This window comes from Ipomoea triloba, chromosome 14 (genome assembly GCF_003576645.1).
Source record: "Ipomoea triloba cultivar NCNSP0323 chromosome 14, ASM357664v1".
NCBI lineage: Eukaryota > Viridiplantae > Streptophyta > Magnoliopsida > Solanales > Convolvulaceae > Ipomoea > Ipomoea triloba.
This window is the reverse complement of record NC_044929.1, coordinates 288,057-306,320: the sequence shown is the minus strand read 5'-3', so window position 1 is coordinate 306,320 and position 18,264 is coordinate 288,057. Positions and strand designations below refer to the sequence as shown.

At 34.6% G+C, this 18,264-nt stretch overlaps 3 protein-coding genes across 5 annotated transcripts in view; 2 read left to right on the top strand and 1 right to left on the bottom strand.

Moving 5' to 3' along the window:
• Positions 1-968: 968 nt before the first annotated feature.
• On the bottom strand, positions 969-7,247 carry LOC116005292 (long chain base biosynthesis protein 2a-like). 3 transcript variants are annotated; one of them, XM_031245559.1, is made up of 14 exons: positions 7,099-7,247; positions 6,128-6,276; positions 5,922-5,987; positions 5,695-5,783; positions 5,453-5,598; positions 5,221-5,345; positions 5,038-5,131; positions 4,765-4,928; positions 4,370-4,531; positions 4,056-4,182; positions 3,759-3,925; positions 3,539-3,646; positions 1,813-1,864; positions 969-1,247 (listed from the first exon to the last, which is right to left on the bottom strand). In XM_031245559.1, exons 2-13 carry the CDS (start codon positions 6,251-6,253, stop codon positions 1,856-1,858), a joined length of 1,383 nt encoding a protein of 460 aa, XP_031101419.1. In that variant the 5' UTR covers positions 6,254-6,276; positions 7,099-7,247; the 3' UTR covers positions 969-1,247; positions 1,813-1,855. The 3 variants fall into 3 exon arrangements, with proteins under 3 accessions (XP_031101419.1, XP_031101417.1, XP_031101418.1); XM_031245557.1 differs by lacking the exon at positions 1,813-1,864 and having other exon boundaries at positions 993-1,247; positions 7,099-7,246; XM_031245558.1 differs by lacking the exon at positions 1,813-1,864 and having other exon boundaries at positions 993-1,247; positions 7,116-7,235.
• Positions 7,248-7,850: 603 nt separating this feature from the next.
• On the top strand, positions 7,851-15,132 carry LOC116004918 (dynamin-related protein 1C). Its single transcript, XM_031245122.1, has 16 exons — positions 7,851-7,983; positions 8,076-8,139; positions 9,008-9,112; positions 9,470-9,571; positions 9,955-10,005; positions 10,122-10,183; positions 11,303-11,393; positions 11,526-11,590; positions 11,759-11,953; positions 12,065-12,184; positions 12,288-12,358; positions 12,946-13,171; positions 13,332-13,382; positions 13,799-14,033; positions 14,340-14,479; positions 14,861-15,132. Exons 1-16 carry the CDS (start codon positions 7,855-7,857, stop codon positions 14,984-14,986), a joined length of 1,833 nt encoding a protein of 610 aa, XP_031100982.1. The 5' UTR covers positions 7,851-7,854; the 3' UTR covers positions 14,987-15,132.
• An 842-nt stretch (positions 15,133-15,974) lies between these two features.
• The window catches only part of LOC116004655 (conserved oligomeric Golgi complex subunit 2), a 5,373-nt gene continuing 3,083 nt past the window's right edge, over positions 15,975-18,264 (top strand). The window contains exons 1-5 of the mRNA XM_031244787.1: positions 15,975-16,500; positions 16,604-16,810; positions 17,281-17,611; positions 17,798-17,959; positions 18,034-18,133. Coding sequence (XP_031100647.1) covers positions 16,018-16,500; positions 16,604-16,810; positions 17,281-17,611; positions 17,798-17,959; positions 18,034-18,133 — 1,283 coding nt within the window. The 5' untranslated portion in view covers positions 15,975-16,017. The remainder of the gene's footprint in view (positions 16,501-16,603; positions 16,811-17,280; positions 17,612-17,797; positions 17,960-18,033; positions 18,134-18,264) is intronic.

The following is an 18,264-nucleotide window of genomic DNA, read 5'->3' as shown; positions in this document are numbered from 1 at the left end:
AGAAATAATATACAACTCTGTAAATGCATATGTAGTGATGACTTATATATTCCGCAAATTTTAGAACACATAATTTTTGTATTTTATCAATATGGTGAAACATATATACTTCTTATATATACTCTCTATTTATGCATATGGCTTTTTAAATTCTACAAATTTTTATCGCCATTATTCATATAATGAAAAACTACATGAACTCTCAAAATTTAGTACTTGTAAGTTGTAACCAAATTCCCTAAAGTGGACTACTTTTTCTTGAAAAATTAGACGCCACCGAAGACTTATCTCTAAATCTTTTTCTACTCCACTATGGTGTATCAAGTATCATCTAAAACTGTTCACAATCAAAGACCTATCAATCTTCTTACACCCCATTAAAAAATGGCTTGTCTCTAAATCTTTTTTTCCTCACTATATATGGTGTATCAAGTGTCATCTAAAATTATTCACAATCAAAGACCGATCTATAAATCTTATTATACCCAATTTGTGTACCAAAGGGGATCAAACCTGTGACCTCTCACTTGGGAGGGCCACAGCTATGCCACTTGACCACAAGGTCTTTTGGCAGTACAAATTATTTATATCTAAAATTTAATCGTATTGTGCTGCATAAGGAAAGAATAAAAAGTGAATTAAAATTAAAAGTAAGAGCAAATGTAATATTTCTTTAATTAAAACTGACTAGATTTCTAGGCTAAAAACAGCATACATTTGCTCATTCCGTACCAAGCTAAATCACCAAGAGAAAATCAGGACTAACGAAGTCAATTCTGTAAGACAACTATCAACTTAAATTTTTTTTAATGACGAGAAAAATTCGCAATCACTACATGAAAGTGTGCATAGAATAAAATCTGCTCTTTTATAATAGCCCACAAACTACATAGGTGAAGTAAATCGAACTAGGAAAATCCCATGCGACAGGTTCAACGGAGAAGGTATTGACAAGAATCAACACAAGCTAGCAGCAAAAGGCAACACATGCATGAGCTTTAGATTTTGACAATCACCATTTCTTTTTAATGACAATATATGTACATCTTACAGTAAGCATTCACACTAAACACAATTTTTGGACTCCTTTTAGATTTCAATATCCAATTGAAGCAAAACAACATTGGGAATGTACACTCACATATAATAATTCAGTCCTGCATAACTCTATTTTCTTCCAACTGTTGTTTATAGGAGTCAGCAGGAAAGTATTTAATGCCAACCATATCACCAACTCTGCTGATAACCTGTCACAATAACACAACTTACTCATCAATATGAAAAGAAGAATGCATGTGGTTCCAGGATTATTACCCAGACTCTGGTTATTCTAATTTTAGTCCCTGAATTCCAATTTGGAGAACTATACTAACTATTGATCATCATAGTAATGGAATGCCAATTTCTCTGAGACTATACTAACTATTGAACCATTTTTGCCCAATTTTCATTGCTTGGTCAGGGGAGGAGACATTTTGTCACGCCCCACTTCTAGGACATGACCCGGCCGTATCGTTACGTGAAAACCTGTAACAATACGAAGCCTAACCATACATACCTCTCGAAACATCCATAACAACTCTCGAATACATAATAATTCCACAACGAAGAACTAGTTCTTCCCAAACGCATCAATTCATCACTACTAAATATTTACAATCAAGAGTAATATGTCCAAAAATGCATCACAAGCACCAAAACCAAGCACAATGGTTTACCATAAATATAAAGGGTCAAAGGGAATATCCAAATAACCAAAAGCTCGTGATATGCTCCAATACTAGGACTAAGTCTCCTAGTTTCACAACTCACCTTCGAGACCCCACCACTTGTGCCACGTGCTATTCACATATCCTTAACTACTCTGAAACATGAGGAAAATACAAATAATGAGCTAATGCCCAGTAAGTGATACTCTTCTCAACCCCGGATCAAGTAACCTTAAAACAACAATAAGCTTTATAGTAATTTAATAGAATAATAGGTGCAAATCACGATCTTCAAACTGTATCGAAGTCATATATTTCCATCATACCATACACAGGTTCTTCAAAATAGAAACTTTAGCTTTAGCTACATGGGCATCAACATTACTTTATAACACAATACTTTCAAAGCTCAAATCATTCTTTAACCCATGACTCATTGGCAACCTACTCCCACCATTATACCTTGTGGCATAGGCCATTATCGGTATAATGATCTAAAAAGACTCGACGATTTGGAATGAGTCAGGTTCGACGATTCGGAATGAGTCAGGTTCGACGATTCGGAATGAGTCAGGTTCGACGATTCGGAATGAGCCGGATGGAACGTTCCAACAAATAATTCAAAAGTAAAGACTCGACAATTCGGAATGAGTCAAGCTCGACGATTCGGAATGAGCATTTAGGAACGTTCCAAGCCGAACAAAACAAATACAAATTGTAGGTTGCCTCATGAGTTTGGTCAAACATTCCAAATAATTCTTATAATCAAATAGCCCATTGTAGCAAAATCGTTTCCTTAACATACACCACATAACAAAGTGCATATCCAAAAGTAATATGAAATCCGTATAGCTCATAACTTGGCAAAACAAATCTGACTTCATAAACTAATAATTGCCAAATAACTTACTTGATCCTCTCTTATAGCAAAACCCCTTAGTACAAATCACACTTACAATTAAAGTCCAAAAGGTCATGTTCACCTATTCACAAAATCCATACTTAGGCATGCCCAAAGATATCTATAATCAAGTTTAATAGTCCAAAAACATATCATAGCACTTCTTCAAACATATACTTAAAAATTAATAATAATAACTCATAAATCGCATAATAGTGAACTCACACTTTAACAATCATAAATAGCTTGAGTCATACTATATCAAAAGCCCAACGTATTGTTAACTCAAACTAACCCTAAAATGGGTATTCCAATTGGTAGAGATTCCAAATAAGTTATGGGTTTTGCAAAATAAGGAGAGAAGAGTTAACCACTTACCTAAACACATCCAAATCTTAGCTATTTAGCTCACCCAAATACTCCTTGTCAAAATCACTAACATTTTCAAAACATCAATCTTAGGGCTCCAATGATAAACCCAACTCAAAAAGAGTGAAATGTGGAGGTCAAACTTACCTAGAATACTCCAAAAATTACTTGTGACATAAGCTTGAAGAAGATGGAGATCAAAGCTTCAAAATTTTTTCTTCCCTTATCTCTCTAGAAACTCCCTTTATCTTCTTTCAAATGGGATATATATGTTTATCCAAGACCAATTGGTTTCTTAACCTTTAAGGGAAATGAAGGGTAGTATAGTAATTTCATATAATATCCAACTTTAATAACCTTTGACTTGTTGACTTAACTTAATAAACAAAGTATAATTCTATATATAAGGAAGTGGGTATTACACATTTATGTACAATTATATATTTTTCCAAATAGTTGGGGGACCAATCTTCTCAAATTTTGAACACGAGCAGTAAATTCTAGTGGCCATAACTGAAATCGATTATAGAATGAAGTAATAAAGAGGTGTAATTGTAACCTCCAATGCTTTGAGAAGGTCTTCCCTTGTGTGAGCAGCAGAAATGCATATTCGTGCTCTAGCCAATAGTAGAGGAGTTGCTGGAAAAGCAACTGTAACCACAGCCACCTATATGTAAACTAAAGGTTAGTGGTTTGCCATCAAAGCAGAGCGAACTGGAAACTAAAAGGTAAAAACTAAAAGCTTCATATTACTATTAATAGGAGAGAATAAAGCTTACATTCTGTTTGAGACACTCCCGTGAAAAGGCAGGTATTTTTGCTGGATTGTAGAGCATTATGGGCATTACAGGTGAATCGTTATCTCCCAGGACCTCAAATCCCATTTTCTGCAGTTCAGTTCGGAAAAAGTTGTTGTTCTCTCGTATACGGGCTAGTTTTTGAGCCCCTATATTAACAATGCTGCTTTAGTTATGAGAAGCCAAAATTCTAAGTATTTGATAATCACATAATTTTAAGTAATGATATGCCCTATAATGAGAAGTTGCTTGGTGGAAGAACCGAAGAAATTCTCAAACCTCTACTAGAGCCGTCTTGTCCAAGGATAACTTTTATGGCAGAAATAATTTGTTGGGCAGCAGGAGGTGATATTGATGTTGCATACAAATGAGCAGGGCATGTGTGCTTGAGATATTGAATCAGTTCCTGAAATTATGGCATAAAATGTTAAAGATAGTTGAAAATGCAATAATATTTTAACCCAACCACAACTAAAACTTGAAGGATATCAACTACATAAGAAAACTGCTGAAAATAAATTTTATATTTAAAAAAAAATCTTTATTTGGATGGCTCTAAACAGATTATTAAAAGGTAATATTAAGAAAAAAACCTTGGATCCAGCAATATAACCACCACAGGATCCAAATGATTTTGTGAAAGTTCCCATCATGACATCCACATCTGCTGTGTCAACTCCTAAGAGCTCACAAACACCCCTTCCAGTTTTGCCAATTGCTCCAATGCTATGAGCTTCATCCAAATAAACATATGCCTGCACCATCATAAAAGCAATAAAACTGCCCAAGTAAAGATCTACAAGAAATTCATCAGACTTAACAGGAAATATTGAAATCAACTCTTCATTATTTCTTTCTTGCCAGGTGGTTGGAAAATAAAAGGGGAATTATTTAGGGTTGTAATATTCAGGTCAAATACCATACAATAATATGCTTCTTAACAGTTCTCAACTAACATAAACTAAAATATACTTAACGATGCACTTACCTTGTATTTCTTGCATATGGCAACAATCTCAAGAAGCTTGCAGAGTTCCCCTTCCATGCTGTATATGCCCTCCACTACAACAATTATCTTCTTCCAAGGCCTATGTGTTCTGGGTTGTCCTTCACCAATTTGTTCTCTCAAAACATTCTCCAAGTGGGAGGGTGCTGAAGATGGTGAAGTATAAACACGATATATAAGTGGGAAAAGGAGAGAAAGACCTTTTTGCAAACCAAGAAGAACAACAACAAATTCAAACATTATTCACAAACTTACTGTTATGTTGGAAGACACGAATAGTAGCTCCAGAGCCTCGAGCACCATTAACAATAGAGTTGTGGTTTAGAGAATCACTGATAATCAAGCCACCCTGAAAATTAATGATGGTAAATTACAATGCTAATAGAAACAGTTCAAATGAAAGAAAAATTATGCTTACATTAGCATCTGATGAGATACCTTTCGAATCAAGACAGGAAGAATTGCTGAGTTTGTTACATAGCCCATGCCAAAAACTATAGCAGCTGGTTTTCTAACAAAATTAGCAACGCATTCCTCCAGTTCAGTGTGTATTGACAGTGTGCCTGAAAACTTAAATTAGTTCACCAATAAGCAGATTTAAAAGTAGTCCTTACTCCTTTCCTCTCTAAAAAAGGTAAGTGATAATAGTTTCCCAATATACTAAGCATACCTCCTTCTACACGGCTACTACAAGTGCTTGGAGAAAATTTTCTCATGGACTCAATCACACGAGGTGTGCAATATTCATCAGATGCAGCAAAACCAAGATAGTTATATGATCCCAAGTTAAGGCACTTGGTAATTTTCAAGGTACGCCTGCATAGATGCATTTAATTGGTTGTCATAAAACTAAAGAAACAAAGGGAAAATTAATAAGAAAAGTTTAAACTAGTAAATATAATCAGTACTCACTTTAGAGTTTTATTGTTATCATTAGACACACGCTCCACCACATCAAACCAAGCATCAGGAGGACTTGAAATTGGTCGTCCAAAACAGTCCTATAAGTTGATGGAATAAATGAATGAATTTCAACATGTTGGCAAGCTTCAGGGAGGAAAATCAAATGGAAAAGCTTTTGTTTTTATCCAATGAATCATCCTTCAATATACAACAAAATAAAATTAGAAAAGATATACTTGAATCCGAAGATACAACCGGCGGATGTAGAAATCTTCAAGCCCTAAGCAAATTGGAGCATATCCCTAGAAGAATGAGCAAAAAATACATATGAACTTCAAAATTCAATTTTAGAAACATTATAATCATCTCAAGTGCACACAGATGTGTGCACATGTGCGTGTAAACATAAATATATAATGCGTAGAAATGTATGCAAAGGTACCTGAAGATTTCTGGAGTCATACCAATGAATGGCTTTTCTGAAAAAGTCACGCAATTGGCCAAATGCAAAGAGGAGGACATAGCTGAAGAAGGTGGTCAAAGCAGTGAAATACGGGATTGTAATCATTTTGGACAGGGATCAGATAAAATCTGATGGCATAGGACAACAATAGTCAAAAGAGTTACCAAGAAAATTTTGTAAATATGATAGGGGATGGAGGTGATGAGAATCAAACCCAGGTCTACTACCTAGAAATGAACGTAGCTTAACATCAAACTACACCTTAAACCCTATGTTACATATTTCTTTCAAACAGCAGTCCAATTTTGCACAACTACATAAACATTTCAAGTGCTAATTTTTCCGAGTGTAATAATTGAAAAGCTGATTGGTGTCTGCTTTGTGACAATCAAGACATCAGTAAACATATAAGATATGAATAAAAAATTTCAAGTATATCAGAAAACTTTCCAAAAGATACCCAAATAAATTTACTCAAAATGTACTTCAAAGATTTCTTTCTTAACATTTTTCCTTATCCCAGCTCAAGTTTAATTCTTCCTATTTAGATCTTAGTAGTGATAGACATCACCTCCACTCCTAAAATAAAGTTCTAGTTCTCTTCTCAAATCTGTTTGCTGAAGTTTCCTTAATTACATAGATTTCTTCATTTGTCTCCCATAGTACGCATTCCACATCCATATTAGCAAGAAGAAACACATATCAGAGCATTTGTAGACAAAACCTCCAAAATTCAACTATAACCCCATAGAATTTGACAGAAATCCAAATTAAAACTCAAAACTATTCGAAATCAGCTTCAGATAAACAGCAGAAGTCGGCCAACAAGCTAAGTGAGATATAGTTCATTCTACTCTAGTCTAGTCTAGTCTAGTCTAGAACTATAAATGTTATAATATGAATTTATTATATACATATATACATAGAGAGAGAGAGATAAACAGCTTTACCGCTGTTTGATCCGCACCGTTACTGAAGTGAGCTAGAGCTGATTGAAGCCGGGAGGAGGGATGAAGGATTGTAGGACTCTGCTCTGCTGGCCTCGCTTTCTGTAAATGTTACTGTCTATCTTTTTCCTTTTCCTCCTACAAACAGATGAAAAATATTTTAAAAATACTTTAATAACATTGATTCATTGAATGATTGAATCTATTGCTCTGGCTACTAGCCTACTACACACTCAATTATTTTATTTTATTTTAGTTTTTGTTTTCTAAAACAAGTTTCAAACCTATGGCCGCCATTTAAAATAATAGTTGAAATGTCGTCAGATTACATAATAGTTAATCAATTATTTTATCTATTTGTGCTATTATTTTATTTTTTAAAAATTATTATAAATTAGTCTGTATCGTATGAGAACAAAACTAGTTAAATTATTAATTTGGTAATTATAAAATTTTAGACTTAGTTCCAAATCATAATCAATCACTAGTGTTCTGTTCTCATAGTGAGATGACATATTATTATCATTCTAAATGGGTGATTACAGAATTAAACGTTGACAGTAGGTGCATTAATTTTTTAAGCTAAAAAAATTGAGAAAATATTGAAAGAAGGTAGCGTGACAACGACTAACCGTTTTTTCAGTTTCCTCCGCGCCGAATCGCATCATCTTCCTTGACAAAATTCTATTAGCCCATTAGAATTCCATTTTTTCATCCTTCAATTCTTCTTCACTGTGTTCTTTCAAAAAATTTACAACAATGGCGAGAATGGAGAGCCTGATCGGACTGGTCAACAGAATCCAACGAGCCTGCACTGTCTTGGGAGATCACGGCGGCGAAGGCTCCCTCTGGGAAGCCCTTCCTTCAGTCGCCGTCGTTGGAGGCCAGGTCCCTGCATCTCCACTTTTTCTTCTACGACATTTTCGTTTCTATGGGAGTTTCTTTTCTCAATTTTTGTTTGTTGTTGTTGAATTGATCAGAGTTCTGGGAAATCATCAGTGCTGGAAAGCGTTGTCGGGAGAGATTTTCTACCTCGTGGATCGGGTAATTATATTTTTCGGTCAATTATGCTCCGTCAATCTGTATTCAGTTCAGAAAATGATAGAGCATTTAGTTCAATTGTGATGCACATTAGGATGCTGAATATTGAGCTCAAGCTCAAGAGCATTCCATACAAACCTGATGCACCATTGCCTAAGGCTCGGTGGCTCCTGGTATAATGTGCAATGCTAGTGTGAATAATATTGAGTTAGTCATTCCTCAAAAAAAAATATTGAGTTAGTCATATTAGAAACTATTTAGTACTACTAGGCCATTCATATTTTGTGATTTAATCCAATATCTTGGCTTCAGCCGACTATTTCTTAACATTTTTGGGATTGCATATACCAAATACCCAATTTATCTTTGTCATAGGTAAAAATAAGCTATAGTATATTTCCCTTTTCAGCAAATTTGCAATAAAAAACTTATTTGAGTCATAATTTATGCAATCAAGTAATTGAAATGGCTTAATAGAAATCGAAGCTATTAGCCCAAGTTGTTCCTCCTAGTTCTATTTAGGTTATCAATTTTAGTAATTTCAAATTGGGCTTGCTTTTTTTTTTTTTTTTTTTTTTTTAAATAAAAAAATCTAGTTATGAGTAACAGTTAGTGAAGAAGGAAAATTTTATCATTGGCCACAACTCATTAAGCTTGTTGAGCACTTGTGTTTTTAGTGAATGCTCATCATTGTAATGTTCAATGCTGTTGAAGTAAATCTCCATAGAAATGCCAATTGTGAGCCATGGCTTTCCTAGTATGCCAAGTTATATGTGCCCTGGGGTTCTTGTACAGCAATGGAGTTTGGACAGTTTCTTGTTGGAATCTTTAATGTATATTTTTATTTTCATAATTTTTTTTTTCTGCAAAGGCATTGTTACAAGGAGGCCATTGGTGCTGCAACTCCATAAGACTGAGGGAGGAGCTGAATATGCAGAGTTTCTTCATGCTCCTAAAAAAAGATTTTCTGATTTTGGTAAGTAGAAATTGACAAGTACTCCATAATATATTTCTCTCCTTCTCTCTAGTGATTTTATTTATTTCTTTATTCTGTAACATTGGTTGTATATTTTTGAGGTATATGCCTGAAGCAAGCTACAGACAAAATCAAATATCTTGAAATTCTAAATGATACCTGAAAGAATTTCCTTTGTAAAATATTCCCTAGGTTTACAATCAAGCATATGTATTGTACCAGATAATAACTTTGATCTGGTTAATGAATTGATTTTATTTTATTTTTGGTTACTCATTTATCATCAAAGACAATCAAATCCATCTGACTCATATCTTGTATGCTTTCTATATTTATAATTCTTTAATGACAATGCAGCTACTGTGAGGCAAGAGATTGCAGATGAGACAGATCGCATTACAGGGAAGACAAAACAAATCTCAAATGTCCCAATTCACCTGAGCATTTATTCTCCTAATGGTTTGTATTGCCATGTTTAAAAATAAAATAAAATAAAATAAATTCACTGTGGCAGACTCTTTAGGAGCAATAGTAATAACAGGAGAGTTGATAGCTCACAGCATGTAGCTACCATTGAAACACGGTTACATTTGGCAAAATGGCAACCACATTTCTTGTAACATTTCTATTGAGCTGCTTTCTCCTACTTCTCTCTCTCTCTCTTTGTTTAAGAAAATAATTTGTCTAAGGGTAACTCTTTGTAACTCACTGGCTATTTTTTCCTACCTATTACTGGATTTCTCGTATATCTTTTAATCATTTAATGTACATTTTCCTTAAGCACAAAACTTTTAAATCCCCTCTAGGATGCATCACTATTGAAAATGGGTTTTGTTTTGCAGTGGTAAACTTAACCCTCATTGATCTTCCCGGACTGACGAAGGTTGCTGTAGGTGAGCACTGAATCATTAGTTTTCCTTAGTTGCAGTAAAAGAATAAATGTCTTCTTTGAGTGATACATTATGTTAACTATAGCTGACATTGGACCACCATATTTCTTAAATCTCAGAGGGGCAGCCAGACAGTATTGTAGAGGATATTGAAGGGATGGTTCGTTCCTATGTGGAGAAGGTATTAAGAGTTTCTAGCTTCAGTAGACTGGAAACAATCTAGACAACTATTTTCAGGAGCATTCGTAAGAGCTGCAATTTAGCACTGTTGATTTTCACATTGTGAGGATAGGTGAACCCAATATGTGTAACTTTTTTAAATTCAAATTAATTTTCAAAAAAAAGTTTGCATGGTGCATAAACTGGTAAAATTCTGCCTAATAAGCTTGTGAAATATTATGAAGAAATGCGTAAAAATTTATAAGTCTAATGATGGTAGCTCCAATAATGGCAATATGTAGAATGAATGTCATTTAGGACAGAAATAAGTGAGAAAGCAAGCCATAGGAGGTGAATTGAGATTTTGCATTTGAACTATTATGGAAGTGTTAAACCAAGGTCATACTGATCTGTTCATAGTATTCTTACGAGCAACCTTAGAATGTCTTAAGAACTCTTAGGGGGACAATCTTTTTACGGTCAGAAAGATTGAGGGTATCCTCAGCTCTCACTAGTATTGTGAGTACAAATTACAAATTCCCTGGAATAGTTTCTAGCCATTATCCTTTACATTATTTAGTTTAAGACCTTAATGAATATTGCAAAATGCTCATATTAGAGGCCCTCTTGAAATCAAGAGAGATATGATAATGCTTAAGACGTGTATCAACTATGTCTTTTATAGCCAAAGATACACATCCCAAGCACAAAATTAGTAACCCCTAACAGCCAAGAAATCCATATAAATCAGCTGATGCTAATTCCTAGAAAATCTTCCTGTTAAAGTGATCATTTACCAGATACTGCAATATCAATAAATCTTGATATGGGTAAATAGTTATTTCATTCATTCTATATATTCATATGTATTAGTTTCAAAATAGAATCCTGTGTGTATCCTGATCTTTTGTTTCACTTATTCACAAAGTCTTATTTGTTTTTTTGTCACTTTGTTCCTTGGCATGTTAAGTACAGAATGCAACACTGTTTATCATTAGTTGTTTCTGTTAAGACATGTTTTTGCATCTTCCCCTATTCAAATAGCAAAAGATGTATTGCCCTTTACTTCTTTCTTCCTTTGGGGGATAGTAACAAATTGTCTAAACTGTATCTCCTTGTTTATATATATCTCTCTCCCTAGCCCAATTGCATCATTTTGGCTATTTCTCCAGCCAACCAAGACATTGCAACTTCTGATGCTATAAAGCTTGCAAGAGAAGTTGATCCTTCGGGTACAATATCTTTCCATAACATAATAGATTAATATATTAATATATTCTTTTATTCTCACTTATGCCATTCTGAATTGCTTTCTAGTCTAATATTTATTTAGAATTCTAATATTTATGTGCCTTCTTTTCCAGGAGAAAGGACATTTGGAGTGTTAACTAAACTAGATCTGATGGATCAAGGAACAAATGCCTTGGATGTATGATCTATAGAAGTTTTAAGGCTATTCTCTTGTCAGATGAGATAATCATTTTAGGATATGATCTTTGCCTCGCTAATGTTTTTTTTTATTTCTTCACATTAGCAATGTTTCTTCTCTTGTGTTCTTTATTTGTTTGTTTGTTTTTTTTTTTTTTCATTTTTTAAGGTACTTGAAGGTAGATCATATAGGCTCCAACATCCATGGGTTGGAATCGTGAATCGTTCACAGGCTGATATCAATAAGAATGTTGACATGATGTATGCCCGTCGTAAGGAACAAGAGTATTTTGAATCTAGTCCTGAATATGGACATCTGGCACATAAAATGGGTTCTGAGTATCTTGCAAAACTTCTCTCACAGGTTCCTCTCCTAAATTTATATTTTTTTTATTGTTAAGTTCTGTTCTTAGGCTATATATAATGATGCTTTCCGGAATACTTACATTGAAATTTTACTCTTCATGATGTTTAGCATTTGGAGGTTGTCATTAGGCAGCGCATACCAGGTATCATTGCATTAATAAATAAGACTATCGATGAGCTTAATGCAGAGTTAGATCGTATTGGAAGGCCTATTGGTGTAGATGGAGGGGTAACAGACACAAAATCCAGAATATCAGTTATTTTACCAAAGTAAGCCCAGTTTTGGGCAGGAATCTTCTTTGAATAAGCTACAAGCTTGTTTCTGTTTGCAGGCACAGCTGTACACAATTTTGCAAATGTGTCGTGCATTTGATCGCATATTTAGAGAACACCTAGATGGAGGGTATTACACATTTTCCTTCATTTTTCTCAAAGTTTGAATATTGTTTTGACTGACTGATTGAAAAGTACTCAAAATGCTTGATTTTAAATATAAGTAGTCTGAACAGACAGCTTGTTCAACTCAAAATAAGACCTAAATCTGAAACCTAAAATATATTCCGCAATAACCAAGCTTAGCATCACCCTCATTGAAATTCAGTTTTCTCTTCTTTCTTCCCACCATCATCAGGGATTTTTCAACAATTATTTTGTTAATGTTTTAATGAAATATAGCATAGTTATTCTGTTTCCCTGTGTTCTGAAATGAAGTATTCTTTCATTATTGTTTTGCATGGGTCTCCAATTAACTTTTAAGTTGCATCTACTTCAAATCAATGCATATCTCACTTGATATGTGTTCAATTTATTGGTAACATGATAGGAAATTCTAGAATGTCAAACTATTACCATCATATGACTTTTTAAAGTTGCTTCAGCTGACCACAACTAACTAAAATATTTTTTATGTTAGGTCCACTATGGTAGCTCTTTTGGTTATTTGATTTCATTTAATTTTCAAGTATGTAATGAGGATCAGAATTGTCTCAGGAGGCCAGGTGGTGATAGGATATATGGCGTTTTTGACAATCAGCTTCCAGCTGCAATGAAAAAACTTCCGCTAGATCGCCACCTGTCATTGAATAATGTTAAGAAAGTCATTAGTGAGGCAGATGGTTATCAGCCTCACCTGATTGCTCCTGAACAAGGATACAGGAGATTGATTGATGGATGTCTTGGATACTTCAAGGGCCCTGCTGAAGCTTCTGTTGATGCGGTAGGATTCTTATCCTTCCATAGTTGATTTATTCTTATTCGTTGTGGTTTATATGCAAATTGTGCTTTTTACCATTGCATAATGGATTATTGATATTGGGTGAAAGTTCAATTATCTAAATTTGAAGTGTTTAATTTCTTTACCATTTGTGTATTATAAGGTGCACTTCATTCTTAAAGAATTGGTGAGGAAGTCCATTGCAGAAACAGAGGTACGTTAATTCTATTTGTTTTTTTGAAGTGCTCTCTGGAAAGAACTCTGTAGGTATTGAAAATGCTGACAATTTAAGAGCAATTTGGCTTTCAAATATTCTCCTCTTTTGATTTCAAAATTTAAAAGAAAGAAAAATTGCAGTCAGGACCTGAATATGGAGACGGGTGACAATAATCAAATACTCCTAGTATATTTCACATTGCTACTATTGATGATTCTTGTCCTCCCTTTATAATATTTTTACTTTCCTTATGAGCTAAAGGATGAATATATATTATTTTCAGTTTTTTATATTGGAATTTATTCTGTGTTAGACCAATTAACTTTCATGTTCATACTATCTGCATACCTATAACAAAATCTGCCATGAAGGAAGCTGCTCAGTTTCCTTTAATCCAGTTTATGGTCATGTAGGAATTGAAGAGATTCCCCACACTTCAATCTGATATAGCTGCTTCCGCAAATGATGCACTAGAGAGGTTTCGTGATGAAAGTCGTAAGACAGTTCTAAGACTGGTGGAAATGGAATCTTCCTACCTGACTGTGGAGTATTTCAGGAAGCTTCAGTCAGAGCCAGAGAAAAATCCAAACACAAACCAAAATAGTTCAAATACAGATCGCTACACAGATCATCATCTAAGGAAAATTGGTGAGACGTTAACTTTCAACCCACAGTTCATTTTTAGATTACTGAAAATATTTATCACCACTTATGATTGCTGCAATTTGCTATTGTTTAATAATCAATGGTTGTGCTTGGCTTCATGTTTTATATTGAAAGTCATGCACTCATGCAAAACAAAACATGTGTTTACTTCTTGTGACTGCAAGTTTGCCACACATGAAAAAAAAAAAACAACTTTTGTCTAAATGTGTCTATATTGAATATCAAAAGGCTTTCTTTTATCGAGCAAATGAACTGTCTAAAATGATTTTTTTCATATGCCCCGGCCAGGTTCAAACGTCTCTGCATATGTTAACATGGTCTGTGACACCTTAAAGAATACTATTCCAAAGGCTGTTGTATATTGCCAAGTTCGCGAGGCTAAGAGATCACTGTTGAATAAGTTCTATTCTGATGTAGGAAGAAGAGAGGTAAAACTGAACTTTGTCTAGCTAGACTATATGCGAATAAGATTTTACTGTTGGTAAAACCACCAAACAAACATGGGTCATATATAGACCTTATATTCTATTTTACAGTTCTTATGTAGCTTTCATGGAAGATGATGAGTGAGGAATTTCAGGAAAATGATCATATTTGATGTGGCTACTGTCTGTTTGTTACCTAGTTTTGTCTGTTGCCAGTTATTTCTGGTAAAATGGTCATCTTTCTTTGTCAGTTAACATGGCATCAAACTATGTTTAGTATGGAAGCTAAGGGAAGTTTTAGCAAGGGAAGCAAGCTAGAAAGAATATATTTACAAAAAAAAGAAGTAAATGATGAGAGTGTTTTACTTGTGTTTATGTGTGTAGAAGGAGAAGCTGGGTAAAATGCTTGATGAAGATCCTTCACTTATGGCAAGGAGGGAATCCATAGCCAAGAAGCTGGAGTTATACAAATCTGCCAGAGATGAGATTGACTCTGTTGCATGGAAATGATGAAAATCTCTTCATTTTCACTTTTTTTGTTGATTGGTTCATACACCTGGCACAGCCCCCTTGTTTGTAGTTCCACTATTCTGGCATGCATAAGCTAAATATACATATTCTTTTTGCTAAAAAGATATAATAGAAGCCCATTGGTAATGGAGGAGCTGTGTTTAGGCTGCCAATCTTGCCATGATGTATTTGTTTATTATTGATTTTTTTTTTATTCTTTCATTCTCTTAAATGTTTTCTTTTGCATTTTTTAAATTAAATAAAGGACGCAATTATCTCTAAAAAGATAATATATTTTGATGAGTTATACCCTTGGACATAATTTGAACAATATACAATTTTAAAAAAATTCATCTTCCATAAATAAATATATTTGACTACATCTAACTTCTGTTATTTCTAAAAATAGTATAATGTGGGATTCGACATCCTATCAATAGATAAAAGGATAATGTCAAAATAAATCAAAATATACATATATATAAATTATACAGAAAAATTAAGGTTATTATTTACATACACATAATACTAATAACATACTTGACATACAATCTTGACGTCATAGAAGCCAATAAAAAATAAACTAGTAAAATATTTTTTTCTAACACATCAATATCATATGTCCATATATGTTTTTATATTACATATAACTATAGAGCTGTTTATAATGGTATGACATTTTCATCAATGATATTTTTTGATGTGTTTGTTAACATTCATTTTGACAAAAATAATTTTTTGGGTGATGTTTAGCTTATATATAATCCAAAAAATACATTAAAATAGATTAACAACATTTTATTGATGAAAAATAGTTTATCCAAATTAGGATAAATTATTATGAATTTAATAAAATTATATCTCACTCTAAAAGTGTATTTTAAAATTATGCATCCAATAGTTTTCGTCTATTGTCCATTGAAGAAAAGAACAAAATTAGAAAGAAAAAAAAAAGAAATAATAAAAAATGCATCAGTTTATCAGTTAGATCTAACGTCCTTGCGTTCACTTTTGAGTCGATTGCAGAAAGAATGACAGATCTCCACTCTCCTCAGCGATCACCGACTCCAGGAGCTCCGCCGCGCTCCGCCACCGACCTATTCGGGGATCCGACGGACGCCAACCCCCCGCAATGGCTAAACCCTCCGCTGTTCCTCTCCGACGACTTCGACGCCGAGACGTACATTTCGGACCTCCGCACATTCGTCCCACTGGACACTCTCCGTTCGGAGCTCAGGTCACACCTCTCCTCCCTTCAGCGCGACCTCGTCGACCTAATCAACCGCGACTATGCCGATTTCGTCAGCCTCAGCACCAAATTGACCGACGTTGACGCAGCCGTTGTCCGAATGCGTGCCCCCTTGCTCGAGATCCGGCACAAGATCTCCACTTTCCGCGAAGCCGTGGAAAGCTCGCTCAGCGCTCTTCACTCGCGGCTCAAGCAGCGCGCCGATGCCGGTGAGGCTCGGGAAGTTCTGGAGCTCTTGCTCGATACCTTCCACGTTGTGTCGAAGGTGAGGATAGGGAATTTCAGCTTCAATTGAACTTTCTACTGAAGCTAGTGTAGTTACTTCAGTTTCTATCTAATCCAATTGAATCACACAATCCTTTATATAGGTGGAGAAATTGATCAAGGAATTGCCAAGTGCGGCTACTAATTTGGCAAATGGAATAGCTAATTATGCGGACAATGGTTATTTAAGCAATGGAGTCTCATTTCAGCATACTGAAAAGGGATCGAATCTTAGAGAAACTCAAAGCATGCATCTTGAGAGAATTGCAAGTGAGATGAATAGACTGAAGTTCTACATAGCTCATGCGCAGGTCTGAATTTGCTCCCATTTTCTGACATTGAATCTCCCTGTGTTTCACTTTATCCCATTCCAATTGTGGTTTTCTTTGAATGCATTCTTTGATTTTGTTGGGTGTCCTTTTTTTCTCTTTGTATTCTTCTGCTTCATAGTATAAATGTTATTTAGTTGTTTGTGTTGAGGATCAACTCCAGGAATGCTATAGATTGGTTTTAACTGCTTCTTGATATTATGAAGTACAGTTCTGAAATTTTAAAACATCATATCAATGGATTGATTCGAAATTATTGGATCCTGGATTAGCTTGTTCTCAGATTTGTCCATAAGTTGTAGTATAAGATTTATTACTAAAGTTATGGTGTTTATCCCCTAAGCCCATGCGGAGCAAACTATTAACAAGAAAGCTATATTGTCTATCTGCAATAAAGTACCTAGCAAGTTGTTTTGATAACTTATGTACTTCTCTGTGTGATGGCAGTACAGAATATGCCTTTCATTGAGAACATGGAGAAGAGGATACAGAATGCTAGTTCATTATTGGATACAAGCCTTGGGCACACTCTTGTAGATGGACTTGAACATAGGGATGCAAATGCAGTATACAATTGCTTGCGTGCATATGCTGCCATTGATAATACAAAGAATGCTGAAGATATATTCCGCTCAACTGTTGTGGCACCATTGATCCAAAAAGTCATCCCACATAGTCTTGGAGTTTCTGGGGCATCTGGAGATGAACTTGAACAGGACTATAAAAAAATCAAGCAATATATTGTAGCAGATTGTAAATTTTTACTGGATATTTCATCAACTGGTATGATTGCTTTTGCTTATTTCCTTAATTATAATGTTCTTGCATTTTGGTTTAGATAATTTGCACCAGAGTTTTCTTGTGCACGACAGATACGTACCACTTCTCAAAAGGCATTACAAGTTTTATGTATGGTTTTCTTTTCCAGTTATGCTTTGTTCAAATGAACTTTTCCAATGTCAAATGCAGAAAACTCAGGCCTACATGTATCGAGCTTCCTTGCAAATTCTATCCTTAAAGAGATTCACTCTACCATCCAAAAAGGAAAACCGGGAGTGTTTTCTCCTGGAAGGCCTACAGAGTTCTTGAAAAATTACAAAGCAAGCTTGGATTTTTTGGCTTATTTAGAAGGTAGTTGAAATCATTTCACGAGTCTAGAGTTAACTAGTCAAAACCAATCTACTTATGTTTTCTTATTTCTCAAGGTTACTGTCCATCAAGATCTGAAGTGCTCAAGTTTCGTTCTGAAGTTGCATATACTGATTTTATGAAGCAGTGGAATGTTGGGGTCTATTTCTCATTAAGGTAGATAAATGCGTTCCGTATACTGCTCATTTCAAATTTGGGATCTTATTTTCTTTTGGTTTTGCTTTGTATTTTTCCATTCTACCCTTAATTTATTCTTGAGAGAGAGAGAGAGAGTGGGGGGGGGGGGG

Excerpts from the sequence above, each read along its gene's own strand:
- LOC116005292 (XM_031245557.1), bottom strand. The coding sequence starts at position 6,253 with ATGATTACAATCCCGTATTTCACTGCTTTGACCACCTTCTTCAGCTAT. Across the intron at positions 5,346-5,452 it reads TAGTAGCCGTGTAGAAGGAG|GCACACTGTCAATACACACT; the intron begins GTATGCTTAGTA and ends TTAAGTTTTCAG. Across the intron at positions 5,132-5,220 it reads TTCCTGTCTTGATTCGAAAG|GGTGGCTTGATTATCAGTGA; the intron begins GTATCTCATCAG and ends ATTAATTTTCAG.
- LOC116004918 (XM_031245122.1), top strand. The coding sequence starts at position 7,855 with ATGGCGAGAATGGAGAGCCTGATCGGACTGGTCAACAGAATCCAACGA. Across the intron at positions 10,006-10,121 it reads ACTGACGAAGGTTGCTGTAG|AGGGGCAGCCAGACAGTATT; the intron begins GTGAGCACTGAA and ends CTTAAATCTCAG. Across the intron at positions 13,383-13,798 it reads AGTCCATTGCAGAAACAGAG|GAATTGAAGAGATTCCCCAC; the intron begins GTACGTTAATTC and ends ATGGTCATGTAG.